The sequence below is a fragment of the Pteropus vampyrus genome, unplaced genomic scaffold (genome assembly GCF_000151845.1).
Source record: "Pteropus vampyrus isolate Shadow unplaced genomic scaffold, Pvam_2.0 Scaffold28, whole genome shotgun sequence".
Lineage (NCBI taxonomy): Eukaryota > Metazoa > Chordata > Mammalia > Chiroptera > Pteropodidae > Pteropus > Pteropus vampyrus.
The window spans coordinates 33284-57688 of NW_011888809.1; the positions used below are offsets into that span (position 1 = coordinate 33284).

Consider the following 24405-nt stretch of genomic DNA (forward strand, 5'->3'; position numbering starts at 1 on the left):
TTGCATTAGAAAGTTAACTGGTAGAGATTAGAAGCGAGAAACAGATCAGTTAAAAGATTGATGCAGTGTTGTCTTGTTTCAGTGTTACTTGAACATTGCTTCCCCAATAGATGATAAATTCCTGATGGCAGGAACCATATAGTTCGCTTTTGTTGGATTTCCAAAACTCATAGCCCCTTCCTGGGCAATTACTGGACACTTAAACACCAGGGGTGTCTTCATCACTATGAGTTAAGTAGGAAAAAATCTGTGATGTGGTGTTATGTACAGATACTATAACTAACAGTTAACACTTGAAGTGTGAAGACATGTTGACACAAAAACCTGTGCTAAATGTTTATATTGCCTATCAAAATTACAAATGCACCTAAACTTTGGTCCAGTAATCCTGCTTCTAGGAATTTATGCTACACTTATAGTTGCACATTTGAAGTAACTTGTATGCAACGTTATTTACAGCAGCACTGTTTATAATTGCAAAAGACTGGAAACCACCTAAATACCCATTAATATTAATAAGAGACTAAGTTATATTACATTAAAATAATTAAATATTAAGCAGTCATAACAAAGAATGAAGTTTTTATGTACAGAAATGGAACAGTCTCCAAGGTATACTCAGTGAAAAGCAAAGTGCAAGATGTGTGTAATTGCTGTTTGAAATAAAAGGAGGAAAGATATATTTGCATATGCATATAAATACATAAAATATCTTGGACCTGTAACAGGAGACACTGCTCGTGTACATGTGGTCTGGGAGGCTGGAGACAGGTGGAAGAGAGTCTTCACTTTACACCCTTATCTTGAATTTTGAGCCACGTGAATGTCTTATTACAAAAATAAATACAATTATTAATATAAAAAGATTTTGCAATAGTTCAAGATAGCCTAATCTGAGGCAACAGGAATGGAGAGGAGACAGTTCTTTTCATAACAGAAGTAAATGTTTGAAAGTGAGAGCTGTCCATCAGACGGGCATTTAAGATATGATGTATTGGGGAACCGAAGCCTCAATTTTGCGCTCTCACAAAGGAGTTGTTCCTAAACCACAGCACAGCCTTAACTTGTTTTTAGGTCACTAAAGGGGAGCGCGGGGGCGGTGGGGGGGCGGGCAGAGATGGGAGTCTCTTTATTCCAGCTTAGAAATCCTAGCTAGCTCTTCCCATGCTTTTCTTAAATGTTTTGTGTAAACGAAGGAATTTAATGAGTGAGCTTATTTGGGAAGAAAAAGGGTTTACTGCACCCCTTCCAGTTCATCATTCATACATCCTGGACACTCCCACTAGATTTGTGGAGACATGTGAAATTTATATGGCTTTAAATGCTTCAGGAAAGGGTAGAAATTTATTCTCTCGTATCCCACCTCCCAGTGAGGAAGTGGGGCAAAGCCTATGACCAAGGCTAGGGTCCGAGCTCTAGTGTTACTCGAGTGCAGTGTCCCCATACCAGGTTTTTCTACTCCTGCTCTTTCTCTATCCTGTCCTTTCCCCAAATCCACTTTCATTGTGTTTCCATGTCGCGTCCATCCTTGACTTCACTAGTGTGTCTGTGGGGGGACGGGGCGGTGGGGGGGGGGGGGGGGGGGGGGGGGGGGGGGGGGGGTGCCCCTGCGCAGCAGAGGCCAGAGTTGTCCTTTGGTCGCCCCCAGCAAGGATGCCTTTGTCTCCCAGCCTCCATCTTAGGCTCAAAGGGCGCCAAACTTGCAGGTTAAGATTCACATCCAGGACATGGTTCCATAGTGTAGCGGTCTGCTTTACACGCAGAAGGTTCTGGGTTCCCACCCCAGTGGAGCCACAGTCTATGGTCTACAGCCATGCCACCTTGAACAAGTCCCATGTCTCCGAAGCTAAGCAGGGTAGGTCCTGGTTAGTACTTGGATGGGAGACCACCTAGGAAGACCAGGTGCTGTAGGCATAGGAAAAAAAAAAAAATCACGTCTGGCCTGGCCTTTACGGCCATAGTCCCGGTAGTCTCGAAGGACAGCCAGTATTCAGCGCTTGGGAGCAACTGCACCGTGGAGGATAGCATAGAGGCCTCGTGGGAACCCTCAGGCTAGCGACGACCGTCACCGCGCAGGCGTCAATCTTCCTTTCTTGACACTGCAATTCCCGTAAGGCCATTCAGCGTCCCCTGCTCCGCTGTAGCCCAGGAGCTTCGCCCGCTCTGAAAGGGTTGGGGAACTCTCCCCGCACTGCATCATGGACTACATAGTCTAACAGAAAACGCCTTTGGGCACAAACTCCCAACCAAGCTCACGTGTTTACCTTTGCACTGGCTGCGGCGGCAGGGCGGGGGCAAAGGGAGAGCATCTATGAAGAGTAGCTATCAGATTTCGTCATAAAACCGCGACCAGACGGGCGGCGCCATCTTCGAACTTGGACTTCCGGAAGGACTTTGGTGAGGGTGAGTGTACCGCAGCGGGGTGTGCGGGGGCGCCTCACGATTATTTCTCCCCCTCCTCCTTTTTCTGTAGCACTAAGATATTAGGAGTGAACTCCCGGCTCCGCTATTCCCTCTCTGCACGAAATCGCGACCTCCAGCCCCTGCGCTGCTACAGAAACCATCATCCTCCCCACTTTCTTCCCCACGGTGGCAAGCGTGCGTCCCCCATCTCTGCTAACAACGGGTCTTGCCTCCTCCCCCCACGCGGTGTCCATAACGCGGCATCCTGTGTTCTTGCCTCGGTGCCTCTTACTTTACACTCCATCGACTCTGAGCGTACAGTAGTCCTCAGCCTTAGACAACTCAGGGCTCACCTCGGCACCGGCTAGTGGTGAAAGCTGCCCCCACGCCCAGAAGTGAGGGAGGGCAGGTGGTCACTCCTCTAATAGTGGAGGTTCAGTCTCCTCATTCTGCTATGTCGTAGCCTCTTCCTCACTGAGACTTTTCTAACCCTGGGGGTTGTGCCCCGCGCGCTGCAACCCCATTGGCGTAGCCAAGGGCCAGTTAAGTTTCCCTGTTTGGTCTTTTTATCACATAGCAAGTTGGCAGCCTGCTGGGGAAGCCAGAGGTGACGACTTCAACTCCACCCCTGGTAACTCACTTTGTTAGAGTGGCGTAGGGTATAGCCAAGCCTCTTCGCCCCTGCGGCATATTGTTACACAAACTTAAGTCATTCCTGTGCCCTCGTCACTTTTTGCCACCCATTCTTATCAACTGTACAATTATTTTCTTAGTAGTTTTCTTTGATTTATTTTTAAAATGTAAGTGCTTTAATCTCTAAGCAATATAGATGAAACCATCGGCGTCATGGGCTTGTTACAGTTTTTTAAACAAGTTAAAATAAAAACAGTTGTCAAAATTGTTCATTTTTGTACCATGAAAATCATTTTGCATACCACCAGTTGTACCATAGGAACACTTTGGGAAACAGTTTATTGGAAACAGTGTGTTTAAAGTAACTCCTTATTTGAGGAACATCTAATTATTTCCCTTGGCTGAGGTCAGACTGGCAGCCTGGAACAGCATGGGACCCAGACAAGTCGAGGTGCAAATATATAATTTTATAAACTCTATCATAAATTTACTGAACATCCTTCCTTTACTGTGTCCAAAATTTGTATTGTGAAATCATAAATGGAAATTAACCATCATATGGTGCTGTTGCTTTCAGCTACAGGTAAGATTCAAAACTAGAAGAATAATAGAAGAAAATAAAATAGGATATGTTTATATCAGTAGGGTAGAAAATGCCTTTTTAAGACACAAAACAAGCCATAAAGGAGAAGATTGAGAAATTTAATTCATTTAACTTCAGTTTCAGAAGAACATTATGAACAAAGTTTAAAAAAGGTAGATACAGAGAAACTATTTGCAACACAATTAACTCAACAGATCAGTAAGGAAAAGATCAATTTGCGCTATAGAAATACAGGCAAAGTATATACACAGGTAGTTCATAAAAGACATATAAATGTCCAACATATAAATTAACTTCAATTATTATCAGGTCAGTGAAAATACAATAAAGAAGAATTCTTTCTCCCATCAAACTGGCAAAAATTGAAGATTGGCAAGGGTGGTAAAATAGCTACTGCAATACAGTTAGTGGGAATATAAATTGGTTTCGCTTGGTAAACTGTTTGGCAATATCTATTAAATTTAGATAGGTGCATATCCTTCAACCCAGCACACTAATTCCACTTCACATGCTCATTCTAGAAAAATAATTTCTCATTAATGAAGACATCCGTACTGGAATACACATTGCAGTATTATTTGTAATAGTATAACCCGATTATCTTTAAATGGGGAATAGCTAAATAAGCTATAATTCTATGCAACAGCATATAGTAACTAAGAATGAGATAGATGTATGCATACTGATATGGGAAATCTTTAAGACATACATAGAAGTTATCTTAGCTGATCTCCATTTAACTTCTTTGTGTTAACTGATGTTCCCCATTTCCTTTGTAAAGCATACAGACTGATGCCCATGGCACACAATGCTCAAAATCATGTAGGCTTTTCTCCTTTAGGCCTAGTCACTCTACTCCCACTAGTAGAGTTGAATACTTACCAAGACTCATTGTATTGATTCCTGAATTTGTGTCAGTTGGTTTTTCATTATATTTATATATAATGTGTTATATATTTAAATTTTAAAGGAATTTGAGTATGATTTATTGTCTGTATTAAAACTAAGCTGAAATATAGAAGATAAACAGGTGTTTTATTGTTATTCTTTATATTCTACACATTTATAATTATTTTGTATCAACTAAAATTTTTATTAAAACAATTCTAAAACAGAAAAGCAAACTAAGTTGAATGCTTTGGAAACATAAAAGAGATGAGTTTGCAAACAAGCGAAAGAGCTACCAAATAGGTGTCATTGAAATAACTGTAAAAGACTGAGGAACATTTATAAAAATTTAGAAGGTTACTGCACTTAAATTGCTTCTCAAAAGAGACTTTCAAGAAAAGAGTGGTAAGTCGTCTCAGAGCTCCTTGCTGCTGAGAGGTCAAGTTAAATGAGGCTGTCAATTGGATTGACTAACAGTAATTAATGACTTTAGCTTCAGTGATGAGTTGGGGGCAATATGCTAGTTAGGATGAAGCAGGGTAATTAAAACGTAAGGGCAGACAACTCTTTCAAAGGTTTAACTGTGAGAAGAAAGAGGAGGATATTAGTTGGAGGAGGAATATAGGTTGAAGGATAATTGTGTGTTAAGATGAGAATTATAAACATTTAAAGGCTGTTTGGAAGGAACCAATGGAAAGGAAAGGATAAATACCTCCAGTTTCCTTAGGAGGTGTCGGGGAATGGGTCTAGAACACAAGTGCAAGGTTTGGCCTTAGAAAGTAGACGAGGGAAGGGTTCAGATGCAGAGAGTGTTAGGTTACTTGACAAGAAATTGAAGTATTTCCCATCTACTAGCTTTGGTTTTTGTTTCAGAAATCACAAAGTCATCTGCTGAGAACCAGGGGATAAGACACTGGAGTAGAGAGAAAGTGTGATTGCTAGCGCTTGGCAGCTTAGATGCACACATGGAGAAGACAGAAGATTTGGTTCATCCAGGACTTGAATTTTGCCAGGAGTATGGAACAAAAAGACAAGAAAGGAAGTTCATAATAAGAAGAATCTGATGAAAATAAAGGAATCCAAGCTAGATTGGATGTGATCTCTCCATAGGGAGAAGTTGGAGAGATCAATGGATAGAGTGGCTTGATATGGTTGAAGAGTAGATATAGTGATAGTAGTTGAGCAGTCTGGCTGTAATGATGGGAGGTTGTGATCAGATAGTGGATGTTTTAGTGATTTTGGAGGTTAAAAGGTTTTATGTGATGACAAAGTCCAGGGTGTGACAGTGTAGTGATTAGCAGTGCTTCAGCTCAATGTTATGAGCTTCAAAGGAACAAGGTTTTTACAGGAGGGGAGGGACTGTTGGTCAAGAAGTGGCATTGTAGAGGAATTGAGAAAACACTGACTCCATTTTCTACCCTGGGGTAAATGAGATGCGAGAGAATGAGCAGCCTCCTCTCAAGAGCCTGGAAAGCTAGAAATTTCATTTCCTGGAAATTTACCATACAAGATTCTGAATATGATTTAGGTCTTGCCAATCAGATGTGCTCTTGAAGAACTCAAATTTGGACTTGAATTTAGAGAGGAGAGAGGCAGGCCAGAAGGTATGCATTTTGCTGGTGCAGATTGTGGCCGTGGTATTTTTCTGGATCTGGGAGCCAGAGAATGGTCTTCTGATTATTGCAGAGACAACCTGTTTATGGAGCCATCAGCTGTAGCAGGGGCTTCTTGATTCAGCAGGTGGCTCCCCACCATGGCATAGGAGAGGCCATGTGGTTCTTGAATCAGCAGCTATAACTCCTCAATTTGACAAGCACTTATTCCTAAAATGTCCCCCACACCCACATCTCCTAATGATCCTCTGTGCAGGTGATTCTCAAACTTTAATATGCATCAGAATCCCCTGAAGGCCTGGCTCCATCCCAGAGTTTCTGATTCAGTAGATCTGGGGTAGGATTTCCAAGTGTTGCTGAGGCTGCCAGTTCTTGGACCACACTTTGAGTCCCACTGATGTAAATCATTTAATACCCTTTAATTATTAAGTCTCTTTTAGCTTGAACTGACTTGAGAAGATTGTGTTCTATGCAACTGAACCTTGACCAATATAGAAGGCAATATTCACATCTTCTCTGTCCGTACCTACTTGATCTGTCAATGATTAAAGGAAGTAGTTTTTGAATTTCCTGAAGATTTTGCTTTATGTGTTTTGATGCTATGTTGTTTGATATCTAAAGTTTCATGGCATTTATGTCTTATGTCTTTTATATGATTTGAAGTTTGGTTTTTTTTTTTCTCCCCTCTTTAATTCCCCCCCACACGCTCATGGCATGCACCTGAGAAACCTGGGGTATGGTCCGTGGCTCCACCTGGGGCGCGAACCCAGGACCTTCTGCATGTAAAGCAGACGTGCTAACCACTACACTGTGGAGCCACTACCTAATTTGAAGTTTTGTTCATTATAAAGTACTTCCTTTTTGTTCCATTTAATACTCTTTCCCCTGAATTCAACTTTGCCATTACCATCAAAACTTTTCTTTTTGCTTACATTTGCCTGGTATATTTTAATTCTTTTTACTTTCAGCTTTTTGAGTTCCTTTGGTTTAGACATCTCTTAAAAAGCATGTAGTTGTTTGGCTTTTTAAATCAATCTGAATCTTTATTCTTTCTTTTTTATTATTTATTATTATTTATGCCTACAGCACCTGGTCTTCCTAGGTGGTCTCCCATACAAGTACTAACCAGGACGCTGCTTAGCTTCCGAGATCAGACATCGGGCTTGTTTAGGGTGGCATGGCCGTAGACCATGGACCGTGGCTCCAATGGGGCATGAACCCAGGACCTTCTGCATGTAAAGCAGACGTGCTAACTGCTACACTATGGAACCACGTCCTTTATTCTTTCTTTTCATAGACGAATTCATCTGATATATGTTTATTATACTAAATGTTTTATCTTGTTTCCATCATCTGTGTGTGTGTGTTTCCTTATTAATCTTTTATTGTGTGGTCTTTCAAAAAATTCCTCTGGTTCTTATGGCCTACTGCATATTTTGGAAGCAATATAGTATACTGTTTTTAGTTGTATTAAACATATAAATAGTATTAATAAACTTACATTTTTTAATTTACCAGCCTTAGAAGCAAAATTAGGATACTTCTTTTGTCTTGGTCCACTACAACCAGAACACTGTTATTTTTACACTGGGGGCCTTTAAAATTTTTAAGTTAGAATCTGTTTTATAGCTGTGGTTATCATGGTTGTTTAAACTCAATTGCCGTTATCACTAAGGTAAATACTTACTGCCAGTCTTTATACCACAACTTCTCCATTAGAAAGTTCTTTATATTGATTTATTTTTAATTGGCTAAAGTAGGTCTTCAAGTGGATTATTTTTAAGGAATATGCATAAATTTTGTAATTCCTAATTGCTTTTACATGAATGACATCCCAGTTAAGTAAAGAATTCTCTTGATTGTTTTAATATTTCTTTATCTTCTGGAATCAATTGTTTTTGAGAACTCTGAGGCTAACCTGATTTTTCCTCCCTTGATATAAGAAATTTAGTATGTTCATTAAGTTATTTCTTCATCTGGATGATTCTTTGTTGATTTTTGTTTCCCATTGACACTGTAAGCTCTTTGGATCTATAGACCGAGGTCTTCTTTCATTTCAGGATAGTATTCTATTTTTTATTTCAGGAAATTTTCTTTTGTTCAATTTTTGTAGTTTTGTTTTTTTTCTGTTACCATTTTTCTTCTCTCTTCTTTAAGAGTATCAGTTATTCATATGTTGGCTTCCCATTTTCTTTATTCCATCCATATCATCTCACTAATCACTTTTATCTCTTTGCAACCTGTGTGCGTTTTCTGAAACCCATCCTTCATATCATTCATTTCCTTTTCAGCAGTATAATTTCAACACTTTGCATCTCTGATTTTCATTTCTATAATTTTATTCTTTTTCTCAGTTTCTTATGACTGCCAGCACATTTTTTACTTTGCCATTGTTTTATCTTTTCTTTGATCTCTTGTTTTTTGAATCACACAGACTCTGTCTTTTTTGAAAATATAGAAGCTTTTGTTGGAAATTTTCTTCTGTTTTCTGGAGACTTTCTTTGAAAGGGTGCATTTCTTTCTTTCTTTTTCTTTTTTTTTCATTTGTTTGTGTCTTGTAGTCTTTCTGTAGTATCTATGCATAGATCCCATTTGGATCCTTTTTGTTTATTACTAATTTTGAATGGAGTAGTTCTGTCATGACTTGCTATTTACCAAAGAACAATGTAGGTAAATTCTCACTGACCTATATTTACCTTGACATTGTTGTATTCTATCTTTAGTATATGATTTTTATGTTGTATCCTTAGCACCTGAGTCAGAGGGTTGGCTGTTGTTACAGTTTATAATCTGCTTAGATTGTAGCTTCTTTAAGAGAGATAGTTGGGAACTTTAATTTGTATGATATTTCTTAAGGAGTTTGTATTACCACACATCGCCACTGATGCTGATGATTTCTTTATCCTCAAGACATAGAAAGACCTGTTGGAGGATCCCTCCAGGGATTTGGGCTATTTTTTCCCCTTTGTCACAGACAAGCAGGTTATTTGACCAGAAAATTATGCCCTTGCACAGTTCTATGTTGCTTAGGTTTTTGGTTTGGTAATTAATGTTTTGTTTATCTCTGTCCATTTACTTTGGTCCATGATTGCACAACTAATTTCCTGGGTTCAAAGAAAATGAAGATTTGTGACTATGTTTAGTCTATTCTTCAATGTGGAAAAGGTCTCTTAACATAGTAGAATGTTCCTTATTGGCCCAAAGCCTACCACCTCCCCCATCTAGGTGAAAAATTAATGGCATGGCACTAGAGAACTGTTTTACTTATTTTTGAATAAATCTGTTCCTTGACTAATATTCACAAAGATATATGTTAGCTCTAGGCATTCATTGCAGTATCCTTGCAAGAAAACTTATGAGCTTTAAATTAAATAATGTAAATAAAGCACTTAGTATGTGCTTGGCACATAGTATGCGTTTAATAAATGGTAGCTTTATTATTATTTATTATCAGTTCCACTAGCATGTAAATTCCATAAGGGCAGGGACTTTGTCTGTCTTGCTTATTTATTATATTACCAGTTTCTAGAACAGTGCCTGACATATGGAAGATGTTTAGTAATTATTGTTGAATGAATGAATGAATGAATGATCAAGGAGCTTAGGTTGCTAGTTAGGAAGGGTGGGGGTGATGGGAGGAAATACAGGAACATAGAAAACTGAGCCAATGCAAGTAGCTTTTGCCTTCTACTCATTTGTATGTCTCTGTATGCAGGGGCTGCCATTTTAGGGGGTGCTGATGGATACCTGCGGGGTCGGCTGTGTTGCCCTGGGGGAGGCCGGCCCCGTGGGGAACATGACTGTAGTAGACTCTCCTGGACAAGAGGTGCTAAACCAGCTTGATGGCAAGACCTCTTCAGAAACAACCAGTACGGAGACTTCTGTAGAGATGTCTTTACCCACACCTTTGTCTGGATTTGAGGATTCTCTTGATGAGAGGAAGTTCCTTCCAGAGCAGGAAAGCTTCTCCAGACTGGAACAGCAAGGTATGTACCTTGTTCTTTCATCTGTTTCTCTCCCCATGCTTAGCTTAAGATGAAAGTGAGCAGGTTGAGCTCACAGGACCTTACAGGGCATGGTGTAGTCTACTCCAAAGAGGTTTGAGCTCTGGTCCCATCTCACAGACCCATATTCTTTTCTACAGATCGTTCTTCAGAGATGTCAAAGGTCTCAAAGCCTAAGGCCTCAAAGCCTGGCCGGAAGAGAGGTGGTAGGACACGGAAAGGCCCAAAAAGGCCCCAACAACCTAATCCTCCATCAGCTCCTCTGGTTCCTGGTCTCTTAGATCAATCCAACCCTCTATCCACTCCCATGCCTAAGAAACGAGGTCGTAAGTCCAAGGCAGAGCTGCTGCTGCTGAAGTTGTCAAAAGGCCTAGATCAGCCAGAGTCTCCACCTCCAAAGAGGCCCCCCGAGGACTTTGAGACCCCGCCTGGGGAACGACCCCGCCGAAGGGCTGCCCAAGTGTAAGGATTGTTGGGAACAGCTTGGTGGAGGGGGTTTGGGATGAAGGGATCAGGGTGGGGCAGATGTTGGAGTAATGAGAAGACTATGATGAGGCATCAGGTAAGTGGGGATGGTGTCTGGGTTTTGGAGACTTGAACATTCTTCTTGCTTTGGCCGCAACAGCTTTTTTCTGTTGCTAACTTTGTCTAGGAGGTTTCTTTCTGTACCTCGTATCCTATCACGTTTTTCAGAATTTCCCCCCAGGTCTTCATTGTAATTTTACCACCCAATATATATAAGTATATTTGTGCCCTTCCATTCTTTTCCTTTGCCCTCCATGATTTTTGACTGTGGTAGAGTGAAAAGTGCTATGGACTTAGAGTCAGAAGACTTGGGTTTAGATGCCACATATGTTATCTTGGACAAACCAGTTAACTTTCCTGGATTTCTGTTTTTTCATCTATCAGAAGGGAAGGGGAAATTAATAGCTGCTTCACAGGATTGCTGGGAGGATCCAGTGAGATAAGAATCAGCCAAGTGTCTGGAAAAGTGGGCTCTTAGTTAAGTGTTTGTGAGTATGGCTCTGACTCTGCCCCATCCCACAGGGCACTTCTGTATCTTCAGGAACTGGCTGAAGAGCTCTCAACAGCCCTGCCTACTCCAGTATCCTGTCCTGAGAGCCCCAAGGTGAGCAGCCCCACCAAACCAAAGAAAACTCGGCAACAGGCAACCTGTCAAGGTGGAGAAGAAGAGGATGACACTGCACGGGATGAAGACTTTGTTCTCCAGGTTGAGGCTGAAGATGGAGAAGAAAGTGAAGCCCCAAGTGAGAGCTCATCTGACCCTGAGCCTGCCATGCCCCGAAGCACCCCACGAGGATCCACTTCAGCGGTAATCTGAATGGACAAGAAAGAAGATGGGGAAATAGTAGGATTATTAGGAGTGTCAGCAGGGTGCCCAGGAGGAAAGCTTTGGCCTAGTAACAGTGAGGGCCAAAAGAGGTAAAAGAAGAAAAGCACAACTTCAAATACAGTTGAAATTGCAGGGGCTGAGGGTATAAGTAAACAAGATTATTCATTTGTATACTGAGTATCTACTCTGTGCTAGGAAACACAAATGTGGATTAGACAGGAGTCCTGCCTCTCAAAGTTCAGTGTGCTAAGTGCTAGACTAGGAGTGAACAAAATGCTCTGGGCATATAGAGGAGGGCTGATTAACTGCTTAGGCTTCACAGAGGAATGGTATTTTAGCTAGGTCTTTTCTTTCCTTTTTTAAAAATAATTTTTTAATTTTTCAATTATAGTTGGCATACAATATTATATTAGATTTAGGTGTACAGCATAGTTATCAGACATTTATATAACTTATGAAGTGATCATCCCGACAGATATAGTACCCATCTTATACTATACATAGTTATTGCAGTATTATTGACTAAATTCCTTATGCCATACTTTGCAACCCCATGACTATTTTGTAATTACCAATTTGTACTTCTTAATCTCTTCTCCTTTTTCACCCACCCCCAAGCTAGGTCTTAAAAGGTGAATGAAAGTTTGCCATAGAGATTGGTTTTCCCAGGAATTGGTTATGGCTGCAGCATAGGGCTGGGTGTAAAGTGGTGGGGAGATTACACTAGAGAGGATGAAAGGACTAAGACTGGTAAGAGCCAACAAAGGTGTCTGTTTGTTTGTTTAACTGTGGTAAAAAATATATAACAAAACGTACCATCTAAAAAATGTACAGTTTAGTAGCATTTAGTGCCTTCACAGTGTTGTCAACCATCATCGCTATCCATTTCCAAGACTTTTTCATCATCCCAAATAGAAACTCTATACAACAAAGGTTTTTAAGTAGAAAAATAACATGGTCAGTTAAGAAAATAGATCAGTTTGCAGTTGACAATTAAAAGACAGTTTCAGTGATCCAGATGAGAGATCGTGAGGGCCTGAATCAAGCAGTGAAGGAGGAGGGGTGGAGGGTGCAGATTCAAGAGGCATATAAGAGAATTAATAGCACTTGGAAGTTGAAGGAAAAGAAGGCATGGGAGTTTCCAGTTCAGATGATGCTCTCATGCACTGGTCTTGGGAACACAGGAGGAGTGGGGGATGCAGGAAGGGTGAAGGTCGACAGGGCCGGCGATGAGCTCACTTCCTGACATATTGAGTTGGGGGAGCCTGCGGGCCATCGCCATTCTAGGGATACCTGGTTGCTAGTCATACACAAAGGACCAGTGCCTTACTTGTCTCAAGTGCAACACTGAGGAGCAGCAGATTCCTCAGAAATCAAGATAAATATTTTGATGCAACATTTAAAAAAATCAAAATTCAACAAATCTATAATGAACAAAATATCAAAATTTTAAATAGAGACAGGAACTGTATTACTGATTTTTCCTTTTGCCTCATACTCTAGTATGGCTCAATGCCACCCTATAGGTCTAGAGTTTATAGAAAAGTTGAAACTGAATAAGTTAGAATTTTCTAAGATGTAAACTTGATAATCAGGTGTAATGATGGTGATCAAAGCCATGGGATGTGGGATGAGATGACCAACAATATGTATATAGAGGGTTGCAAAAAAGTCAGGGGGGCTCTGGGCTATACCATCATCAGTCAAACCTATGAGAGGAAGGAGAGCCCGCGAAGGAATATTAGAGAGGTGGGAGGAATAAGGAGAGACTCCATAGGACAAGAGTTGTAAGAAGTCAATGGGAATCTGTTGAATCAAGTGCATGCAGATGATCAGAAGATAGATAAAGGTTTTGCAGTTTTGATGGAGAGGAGTAGGAGCAGAAGGTAGAGAAGTCATTATATTGGTTGAAACAAATCTTTTAAGATTGTGGGCAGAGGTTAGAGAGGAAGTAGTACCAAGAAAAGTAAAAGATGTCTCCTAGGGACTTTCTCCAGCCTATAAAATTCTCACCTTTACACTTTCTTCAATTTGATCCTCAGAAGCAGAAGCCACACTGCCGGGGAGTGGCTCCCAATGGCTTACCAAATCACATCATGGCTCCTGTTTGGAAGTGCCTCCATCTCACCAAGGACCTGTGAGACTTGGGAAATGGGGATGGGATGAAAAGCTGGTGGTGGAGTGCAAAGGGTAATCTAGAAGTGGGGCCATGGGAAAGAGGGCAGAACAGTGAAGACATTCATAGGCAGGAGCTCTGGATATGTGCTGTCCAATATCGTAGCTACTAGCTTCACATGGCCCTTTAATTTTAAATTAATTAAAATTAAATAAACTCAAAAGTCTAGTTTCTCAGTCGCCCTAGCCATATTTCTAGTGTCCAGCTAGCAGCTAGTATATTGGACAGATAATAGATCACTTCCATCATCACAGAAACTTTTTTTGGACAACACTGCTCTAGAATTTCTCTCCTCCTTCATTAACATTTCTGTTCCCCCAGCCGAGAACAGAAGCATTCATACTGGGAGTTTGCAGAATGGATTCCGTTAGCCTGGAAGTGGCACTTGTTATCTGAACTGTAAGTTGAAGAGACATCTTTGAAGCCTAGAGGGGGTGACACCACTGATGTGGAAGGGTGACAGAGGGCTCTTGATTTGTGATGAATATCCTGGAATGGATGAAACTCCCAAGTTCAGGCTGTTGTTCCCTTTGCTTTCCCCTAGTGAGGCAGCTCCCTACTTGCCCCAGGAGGAGAAGTCTCCACTGTTTTCTGTACACCGGGAAGGACTTCCTGAAGATGGCACACTCTACCGAATAAACAGGTGAAGATTACATCAAAAGAGATTTTACATTTCTTTTTCTGATTCTAGGAGATATAAATAAGAAAAATGCATGTTGAAAGGGGTAACAGATTGGCCCAGTTCTTCCCCTGATGCTGGTCCACTTGGTCCCAAGGGTAAGAGTCCTGGCTAGACCTGGTCAGTCCCCTCTACTTTTCAGTGCTCATTGCTGCTGGCCAGACAAGGAAGCTAGGGAGATTGGGAGTTAAACCTGTTTACAAGGTCACATCTACTCAGAACATTCTCTGAGAGACTGGCCCTATAGAGAGCACTATAGTAAACAGAATGCACACCCTATCATCTCTGAAGGTGAGCTAGAGCGAGACTGACTTGGGGAAGGAAAGGAGGAAAATACAAATGGTGGCTAGGACTGTTGTCGACTGTGCTTGATATTCTGGCCCCTGCTTAAGCCAGTTCATACTAGCTCCCCATGGAGCTCCCATTCTGTCCTTATTACCATTTGTTTTAAGGCTTAATTTTTTTTAGAGCAGTTTAGGTTCACGGGAAAATTGAGAGGAAGGTACAGAGATTTCCCGTATACCACTAGCCCCTATACTTGTATAACCTACCCTACTATCAGCATCCCTAACTAGAATGGTACATTACAATTGATGAACATACATTGATATATCATAATCACTCAAAGTCCATACGCTAGGGTTCATTTTTGGTGTATATTCTATGGGCTCAGACAAATATTTAATGACATGTATTCATCATTATAGTATCACACGGAATATTTTCATTGCCCTAAAAATTCTCTGTGCTCCACCTATTTATCCCTCCTCCCCAAACCTGTCACTGATCTTTTTACTATCTCCAGAGTTTTGCCTTTTCCAGAATGTCGTGTAGTTGGAATACAGTATGTAACCTTTTCATATGGACTTCTTTCATTTAGTGATATGCATTTAAGGTTCTCCCATACCTTTTCATGGCTTGATATCAAGCTTATTTCTTTTTAGTGCCAAATAATATTCCATTGTCTGGATGTATCACGGTTTATTTATCCATTCACCTATGAAGTTTTTGTTATCTTTTATTAACTCCTTTCTTTATTCCATGTTTGACTTTCCTCTAGATTTAGCTCGATCACAGCACACCCAGAGCGCTGGGATGTGTCCTTCTTCACAGGGGGACCTCTCTGGGCTCTGGACTGGTGCCCAGTGCCAGAGGGGGCAGCAGCTTCACAGTATGTGGCCCTTTTCTCCAGCCCTGATATGAATGAGACACACCCACTGAGCCAACTTCATTCGGGCCCTGGGTTGCTTCAGCTCTGGGGCCTTGGGACCTTGCAGCAAGAAAGCTGGTGAGGTGGGGCTGGGACACTGCCATGGGAGGGTGGTTGAGGAGGAGAGAAAGATGGGGCTGGGCAGGAATGGGGATAGGTGCGAAGGGCTTGGTTTGGCTTGAGATGAGAGGACCACAGGCTCTGGCAGCCCTAGGCCTCTCCTTCCTACCCATTCTCCCCACATGCTTTCTCTCCTCAGTCCTGGCAACAGGGCCCACTTTGTCTATGGCATTGCTTGTGACCACGGCTGCATCTGGGACCTCAAGTTCTGCCCCAGTGGAGCATGGGAACTTCCAGGCACCCCTCGGAAGGTACCTCCAAGTTGATTGCGGGATGGCCCTAGGACTCAGAACCAGGACAAAGTGGCCCTGGGTGTTCCCAGAATTGGAGGAAAGGAGGTTGGAGAGGGGTGGATGGATCTTTTTCCAGCAATCCCATATCATATTTTCAGAGACCAGAACCTCAAAAGTTTTCTGAGAGAAGCCTGAGGCAACAAGCCTCAGCGCAGGTCTGGTCTCACCCTCTAGGCTCCTCTCCTGCCTCGACTGGGTCTCTTGGCTCTCGCCTGCTCAGACGGGAAGGTGCTGCTGTTCAGTCTGCCCCATCCTGAGGCCCTCCAGGCTCAGCAGCCCCCAGGTGAGTAGCACAGCAAGGAGAATGGGGCTGCTGTAGCTGTGACCAGAGCTTAGTAGAGCCTGTCCCATCTCCCCTGAAACTCCTCGAGGCCCAGTTTTTCTAGTACAAAGCCTTATTCAGTCATAGCTCCCATTCTGACTTCTCACATTTTGTTCTTGATCTCTCTCTTTAGCAGCCTATGAGTGGTGCTCTCTTTTGTAAATTTATAACTGCACTCTTTCGACACATTACCTTTATCTCTCCCTCGTCTCTATTCTCCTGTGCTCTCAGGCTTCCCCCATCTTATTGCTAGTTAATTGGATGTGTGAAGAGCTGCTAAAGGCTGAGGCTGACGGATGGGGCTTGTCTCTAGTCCTGTCTTCAGCCTCTCCTGCCCTCACCTCCACACATGCACAGAAACACGGTCTTTGTTGTGAAGAGAGGGAGAGAATATAGAGCTGAAGATGAGCAACAGGCAGCTCTTATTTGTTTAATTTATTTGCTTTTCAACTATACTGAGTGTGGAGGAGGGCATCCAGGTTTGAACTCTGAGAAATCCCGTATTTCGTGGTCTGGTGGAGAAGTGGGTTGAGGAGGGAATGGGAGGTGAGGAAGTGAAGACAGAACGCGCAGACAGTATTTCCGGAAGTGTGGCTGTAAAGGGGATCACATAACTGAGGGTGGTGGCTGGAAGTAAAGGAAGGATTTTATTTGTTTGGTTGGGTTAAATAGGAGACAGTAGAGCATGTTTACATGCGAATATGAGAATGAGCCCCTAGGGAGAGAGAAAGTGAATAATGCAGGAGAAAGGAAGGGTAACCAAAGAGTAAAGTTCTGAAAAAGGTGAGAGATGATGAGGAGAGAGCAGAGGGAGGGATTAGCCATTCTGATAGGAGGAAGGATACTGTTAGGTATAACAGGAGTCTAGAAGAAGATAGGGCAGAGAAAGGTTCATACATTTGGTGGTAGAAAGATAGAAGTGTAAGGGGAGGTCATTATTGAAAGGGCGGAGTGCTGATCTAAGAGCAAGGCTGATTAGAACCTCAGTCCACTGGATCCAGAGTGTCAGTTACTGCTCTTTTTCCTTCACAGATGCAATGAAACCCGCCATCTATAAGGTGAGTGAGGAACCTGCTGTCTTAGCTGAGGCTCCATCTTCTAGAACCTCCTTTACTGATTCTGTAGTGTGTCTCCTTCTAACTCTGAAAAATCTCTCCATCCTGCTGGATTAAACACTGATTTGAGTCTTAGTTCCAAACAGTAAGTATCCCTAACCCTAGTCCCGTCTCTTCTGTCTCTGCAGGTACAATGTGTGGCAACTCTTCAGGTGGGGTCTATGCAAGCTTCAGACCCCTCTGAGTGTGGTCAGTGCCTTAGCCTGGCCTGGATGCCCACTCGGCCCCACCACCACCTGGCTGCTGGATACTATAATGGTAAAAAACAAAACAAAACGTAAGGAGCTATTGCTCTTTAAGCTTTGATACATGCTTGTTTTGGGTCACTGTTTCTTTCTTGATTTAGTGTTGGGCATTGCATAATTATAAATATTCAAGCAATGTAAAAAAATAGAAAGAAAAAAGTCACTAGAATGTTTTTACTCAGAAAAATAATTGAGTAGACGAACATAATTTCATGCAGTTCTCTATGCATATATAAAGGTAACAAGATAGAGAGAGAAGTAATTCTATAAAAACGGGATCATACTCTATAAGCTGTTTTAAAATAAAAGATATTGTATTTAATTAAACTTTAATTTTACAGATGAAAAAGACAAGTGAAACTGAAAGATTAAGCTCCCAAAAATGTTCCTTTATCACAGAGACATTAGTTCTTTAAAGATACTTTTAAGATTAAAAAAGAACCAAAAAGATTATAAATAATACTAAGTAGCTGGAGTTATTAAGTGGTTGTTGTTTTCTAATGACAAGTTCATTTTTAGACATCGCCGATAGACTTTATTCTCCTGAGTTAAGGAAATTAGCACTCATATTTCTTCTTATCATCCCTCCCACCATCTTCTAATTCTGTTTCTTTTGGTGATTTTAGTCTTACATTGTCAAGGTACATGATACTTGATGCTGTTTTGCTATCTTAATCCCAAAGTCATTTAATCTTAATTTTATATTGAAATAATTGCAAGTCTCTACCAGTCCTTTTATCTGTCTCCTCCATTGCTGGATTATTTATATTGCTTAGCTGTAATTTACTGTCAGTATGTTCTTTTTTTCAAGAAAAGTTCATAGGTGCTACATTTCCTGAGTTTATGTATAAAAGAAGTTGTAGCTACACATATTTCCCTAAAACTTTATTTATTAAATTCTTATTGTTCTTTAATTCATTTTTTATTTTTATCAAAGTTATACTTTTGATTAATTCCTCCTTTGCCAGCCTGGTTAGGGATCAACTTGTTTTGGGTCAGCTGAGTTAGTTTCTATTTGTCCATTTGTTTTCTGTTCCTTTACATTTTGTTGCTTTGGGCTCCTTGCTTGTTCTTTGTCTTAGAGCAGAGTTGGCAAACATTTCTGTAAAGGTCCAGATAGTGATTATGTTGTGTGGGCTGTTTGGCCATTGTCAGATCTATTCAACTCTGCCATTGTAAAGTGAAAGCAGCCATAGACATTAGGTAAACAAATGAGTGTGGCTGTGTTCCAATCAAACTGCATTTGTAAAAATAGGCCAGCAGACTATTTTTGGCCCCTGGGCTGTAGTTTACCAAATCTGTCCTAGAGGATTTATGTTTTTTAAAAATCTCTTTACTTTCATTTAATAGAGAATAGAGGCTACTGGGTACATTCAACTTACCCTTTAACTACAGGTCCCAGACTAAGCTATCGCTTTTTTGTGGCTGAGAATTAGAACTAAAAATATCAGGTTTAATTTTTAAACTACAGAGAAATGTTGGTTACTAATCATGACCCCTATATCCTTTCATAAGGGATCAAATCTGAGGGTAGAAGACAGAGAAAGAAATAAGAGTGAGGAAGAGAGAACCTGCCTTAATACCTACACATTCTGTTCCTACCTCAGGCATGGTGGTTTTCTGGAACCTTCCTACTAACTCGCCACTGCAGCGGATACGACTCTCTGATGGCTCCTTGAAGCTCTACCCCTTCCAGTGTTTCCTAGCCCATGACCAGGCTGTGCGTACCCTCCAGTGGTGCAAAGCCAACAGGTTAGAGCAGGAGAGCTGTGGAGGTGGGAAGTAAAGCTGGGGTAGGCTGACTCTTCCAGACTTTTCAGATTTGATCTTCTCCGTCTTCCATCTTTCCACAGTCATTTCATAGTCTCTGCAGGGAGCGACCGGAAAATCAAATTCTGGGATCTTCGACGACCTTATGAACCAATAAACTCAATCAAGCGCTTCTTGAGTACAGAGCTGGCCTGGCTGCTCCCCTACAATGGTGTCACTGTGGCTCAGGACAACTGTTATGCCTCGTACGGCAGGATGGACATAGGAAGAGCTCTGGGGATATGCCCTAAGGGTTGGGGTGCAAAGTGTGCCAGATTGTTGTGAGGAGAGGAGCGTCAGGGATTGTTTCACTGAGGTTGAATTCTAGAAGGAAGTGGGGAGAAGAAATGAATCTAATCTTAGAAAAAGGAAGGTTTTACTTTCTCTTTCTCTTATAGTTATGGACTCTGCGGGATTCATTACATTGATGCTGGTTACCTTGGTTTTAAGGCCTACTTCACTGCTCCTCGAAAAGGCACCGTCTGGGTGAGCCCCTCTCTACAAAATCTTCATTACACAGGAAAAGAATTCCTTTACTCACTTAGTGGTGGTTAGGAAAACACAGTAGTTTTGGAGTGAAGAAGATAGGTTTGTAGTAACTTTATCATCAAAGATATGGGTTATGATAAACTCATTTTTTGTTTGTGTGTGTGTCTCTCCCCACCTGAGACTTCAGTTATTATCAGTTCATAGAACTGAATGAATGGATGAATGGATGAATGAATGAAAGAGATCTGTTTCTTCCTATTAGAGTCTTTCAGGATCTGACTGGCTTGGGACAATAGCCGCAGGAGATATATCCGGGGAGCTCATTGCAGCTATATTGCCTGATATGGCACTGAACCCAATAAATGTCAAGCGACCTGTAGAGCGAAGATTCGTACGTATATGACTATCTAATGGCAGCACCATCTGATGGGTCCTAATCCACGTGACTTCCCAAATTAGTACTACAAATTAGTAGTAGAGTACAAATTAGTCTCCCAGCCCTGATATTAACCCCAGAAGTCTTAGCACAAAGTTGCATGTAATCTTCTCTACTCTAGTGCATCTGAACATATGTTTAAACATATTACTTTCTTCCATCTTTAAGAGTCTCCTGCCTAAAACTAATTTTCTCTCTTTTTTAATTTTATTCTGTCTTCAGTATTATGGAACCTAATCTCATGGTCTCCTTTCTAGCCTATATATAAAGCAGATCTGATGCCATATCAGGATAGTCCTGAAGGTCAAGGCCACTCTTCTGCTTCATCTGGGGCCCCCAACCCTCCAAAGGCTCGAACTTATGCTGAAACTGTCAACCATCACTACTTGCTCTTTCAAGACACAGATTTGGTAAATTGAGACTGGGAGAGTGGGTATGGCATTAGAAAAGGTAGAAAACTTTAGTCCTTGTATAGTAGGGGATCCCAAGGAGTTCCAGCACAAAGATGCAAAACTAAGAAGCTGCTCGCTTTCCTTCTCCTGTTACAAACCTCCCCAGGGATCGTTCCACGACCTGCTCCATAGAGAACCAATGCTACGCATGCAGGAGGGAGAGGGGCACTCGCAGCTCTGCCTGGACAGGCTGCAGCTGGAGGCTATTCATAAGGTAAGAATCTTAGGTCTCGTCTTCTCCATACTTCACTCTCATTTTCTTCCAGCTCTGGGTCTGTGATCAGTGAAATGGCAACAGAGTTAGCTAAGGAGGGAAAATAGCTCTGGCAGGCTCATCTTCAAGAGCACGATAGATGTACCTCATTCATTGTCTTCTCATTCCTACTTGTCTCACCCCATCATGATGCTCTCCTTTCGGATTGTGGCTCATGTTGTTTGCTCTTACACCTAGGACTCACTCGAAAGCACCAACTATGAGCATCGTTCTTTTGTTTTCTATTCTCTTCACAGGTACGATTTAGCCCAAACCTGGACTCCTATGGATGGCTGGTATCTGGGGGACAGTCGGGGCTGGTTCGGATCCATTTTCTCCGTGGACTCACCTCCCCACTGGGCCATCGTATGCAACTTGAAAGCCGAGCTCACTTCAATGCTATGTTCCAGCCATCCTCCCCTACTAAAGAGCCTGGCTTCTCTCCAACCAGCCATTGCCTTCTGCCCAGTCCCTAATTGTGATCCACATGGGACCCTTGGAATGAAGTCTGCCAAGAACAAATGGCCCCCATGCACAGGCCATAGGAACTGGGGCCTTCCTGGACAGTGATGCTGCCAGGCCTGGACCTTTAGATTTGCCTCTCCAGGACTCCTTAGGTACCTCTCCTTCCACAAACTTCTCTTGTCATCACAACCCCCCTTCCACAGACTTCTCTTATCATCATAGCCCCCTGCGGGCAGGGGGGCTCACCCTCCTCAACTCTCAAGGTTCCTCAGCCTAAAACTATGGCTCACAAGAAACACTCAGGCCTGACGTACGCTTGGGAGTCAAATTGCTCATATTGAGCATATTGTGAAGTGGGTAAAGCTAAGTAAAGGTACTGGGTGTTTTTGAGACCATATGTGAGTGGGTGTTTGGAGAACTGGAAAGGGTATCTGCATGAAGACCCCCGTCTGACTATATTCCAGGATCCAATATGACTGCCTTCCTAGCTTCCTCTTTATAGTAACCAACACACAGGCCCATGACAGGGTGATAGTAATTTATTGGACTGAAGCTGCTTATAATAGTTATTTAAGGAACAGCACAAACACCCTACCAATAGAACAGTGGCTCAGATCTTACTTGCTCCTGCTTTTGAAATATTCCCAATCACTGGTCATCTGACCTACTTGAACACTCGTAGACAGTCAGGTTTTAAAATATCTTTCTTTATATCAAGTCAGAGAGTATACCTCTATAAATTTTACCATGGGTATTAGGAAATCAAGTCATTCTTCCCTGTGATTGCCCCTTTAAGTATTTAAAAATAGCTATCATGTGTTTCCCAAGACATCTTCTCTAGATTAAATATCTTCAGTTACCTTAACCATTCTTTTATACGTCATGATTTTTGATACTTCATGATACTGTCACATTGTTGACTTATTAAACATGTTTAGCTACTTTATTTCAACTATATAGGAAGTGTTTAGAGCCCAAGTACAGTAATATACAGTAAGTGCTCAACATCATCTATAGGTTCTGCAACTTTGAAATAATGTATAATGAAACCAGTTTTCCCATAGGCTAATTGATATAAACAAGAGTTAAGTTCCTATGGCATCTCATCAACATTATAATGAAACAACGTTGAATGAGATGATGTTATTCGAGGACCTGCTAAATTATAGCTCATTTGTTAGAGTCCTCTTGTGGGATGCTGCAGACTCATCATGACTGCAATACTGCCTCCTAAGCTAAGATGTACCCCAGCAATGGGAAGTAGGCAAATCATAGTCTTGGAATGTATAGGAGTACAATCTGAGATTTGGGGTAAGTAGATGACCTCAGAAATGATCATAAAGAAGAATATATAGCCAGCTGCTATTGAAGGAAGTGGAGATTAGTTTAGTGCCTACCTGGAACAAAGCCCTTTGGCGCTCTAGACTGGCCAAATAAATATCTGGGAACAGCTTTCTGCCTCTTAAGTGTAGGGAATTTATCATATGTCAGAAAATATCCTTTAAGAAAGAAATCAAGTACCTCAAGTTCCATTCCTGCACAGAAGAGGAAATGGACCTGGAGACAACCCAGACCATTAGTAGCAGAGGGACCACAACCCACGTCAGTAAAAAGGAGTCAAATGTTGCACCATCCTATTGTGATCCAGCTCAGATTATGCCAGTTGTTTTTGAGTTGACTGGTAGAGAAGTGCCTTCTGTTGCAGAGAAGTTTTGCTCATTCTACACAGTAGGCCCTTGACACTGCATTATGAAATCCTACTTTCAGTGGCAAAAAAAAAAAAAGATGGCACTTGGGGACCCACACAGTTGCGTCTGTAGATTGGTGCTGGGCAGCCCTGTTCCTGCTGCTGAGTCTCAGCCCTAGTCATGACTGCCAAAAGAAAATCCAGAAGATGCCTTCAGCCCTTGCTCTTATTTCCTACCATAACCCTTTCTTTCCCAAGCCACTCCCCTTCTAACCTTCCCTCCCAATATATCCACTTTATGCTTTCCTGCGCTTTTCTTCCTTTGTACCTTTTCTGACACTATCCCCTCCTCTTACGAGTGTCCTTTTCCAGCTAAATCCTATTCATCCTTCGAGGTCCTAGCTCAAATTTCACTTTTACCAAGGAGCTTCCCAGATTACTCCAGTAAAAATTATTCTCCCTCTCATGTTCCCAAGAGGGAAGGAAAGAAAGAGAATAAACAAGTGTTTATTAAGCACTTGATCTATTTCAGGTACTTTGCATATATTAATCATATGAGGTAGGTATTACCCCGTTCTACATGGTAAAGATAAGATTCTGAGAGGTTAATCAGTCTGAATAAGATCACATAACTACTAAGTAATGGTGCTGGGATTGGAACTTAGTTTTGACTTCAGAATACAACTTTCCAACCTGCCACATTTGGCCTTATATTTACTAGTGTAAATCCACTCCTCCAGCACGATGTTTTGCATATAGGAGCCTTTAGTCAAATATTTGTGACAATTCTCTTGCTTCTGGTATTTCTTCAGTATCTGTGACAGGGTTCTACCTGCCTTAGTAATAGAAATTGAGTAAATTCGGGCTGGAGTTAGCCAGGTAGAGAACCTGAGAGATATGGCTGCCTGCTGAAGTGGGGTCCCTGGATATAATTAAGCAAAGGATATCAGGCTGACAATCCACTGCCAAGGATTTTGTAGGAGTTTCCACCACCCTAGAAAGGATGTTGCACTATACTCAAAATTTTAGAATGTTAGAGCTGGAAAGGGTAATTAAGAAGTCACTTAATCTATTGATTTACAAACACTTTTAGTCGCGGGTCCCCTTTTTAAAAAGTAGTTATTTCTAGAAGTACTTTTTTTTTTTTTTTTGAAA

General features: G+C 41.7%; 1 protein-coding gene across 1 annotated transcript; it reads left to right on the forward strand.

Moving 5' to 3' along the window:
• Positions 1-1947: 1947 nt before the first annotated feature.
• GTF3C2 (general transcription factor IIIC subunit 2) lies at positions 1948-23347 on the forward strand. The gene is made up of 19 exons (XM_011356477.2): positions 1948-2403; positions 9857-10127; positions 10286-10607; positions 11193-11478; positions 13542-13636; positions 13997-14074; positions 14220-14318; positions 15415-15642; positions 15824-15935; positions 16152-16260; positions 17332-17357; positions 17543-17672; positions 19267-19411; positions 19513-19674; positions 19867-19954; positions 20220-20348; positions 20651-20803; positions 20952-21059; positions 21356-23347. The coding sequence occupies exons 2-19, from the start codon at positions 9881-9883 to the stop codon at positions 21572-21574; spliced, it is 2736 nt and encodes a 911-aa protein (XP_011354779.1). The 5' UTR covers positions 1948-2403; positions 9857-9880; the 3' UTR covers positions 21575-23347.
• Positions 23348-24405: the final 1058 nt, after the last annotated feature.

Bases quoted from the DNA above. Each gene is read 5' to 3' on its own strand.
- GTF3C2 (XM_011356477.2), top strand. From the start codon at position 9,881: ATGGATACCTGCGGGGTCGGCTGTGTTGCCCTGGGGGAGGCCGGCCCC. The intron at 14,319-15,414 runs GTGAAGATTACA...ACTTTCCTCTAG, and splicing joins ACACTCTACCGAATAAACAG to ATTTAGCTCGATCACAGCAC. The intron at 15,936-16,151 runs GTACCTCCAAGT...CTCACCCTCTAG, and splicing joins TTCCAGGCACCCCTCGGAAG to GCTCCTCTCCTGCCTCGACT.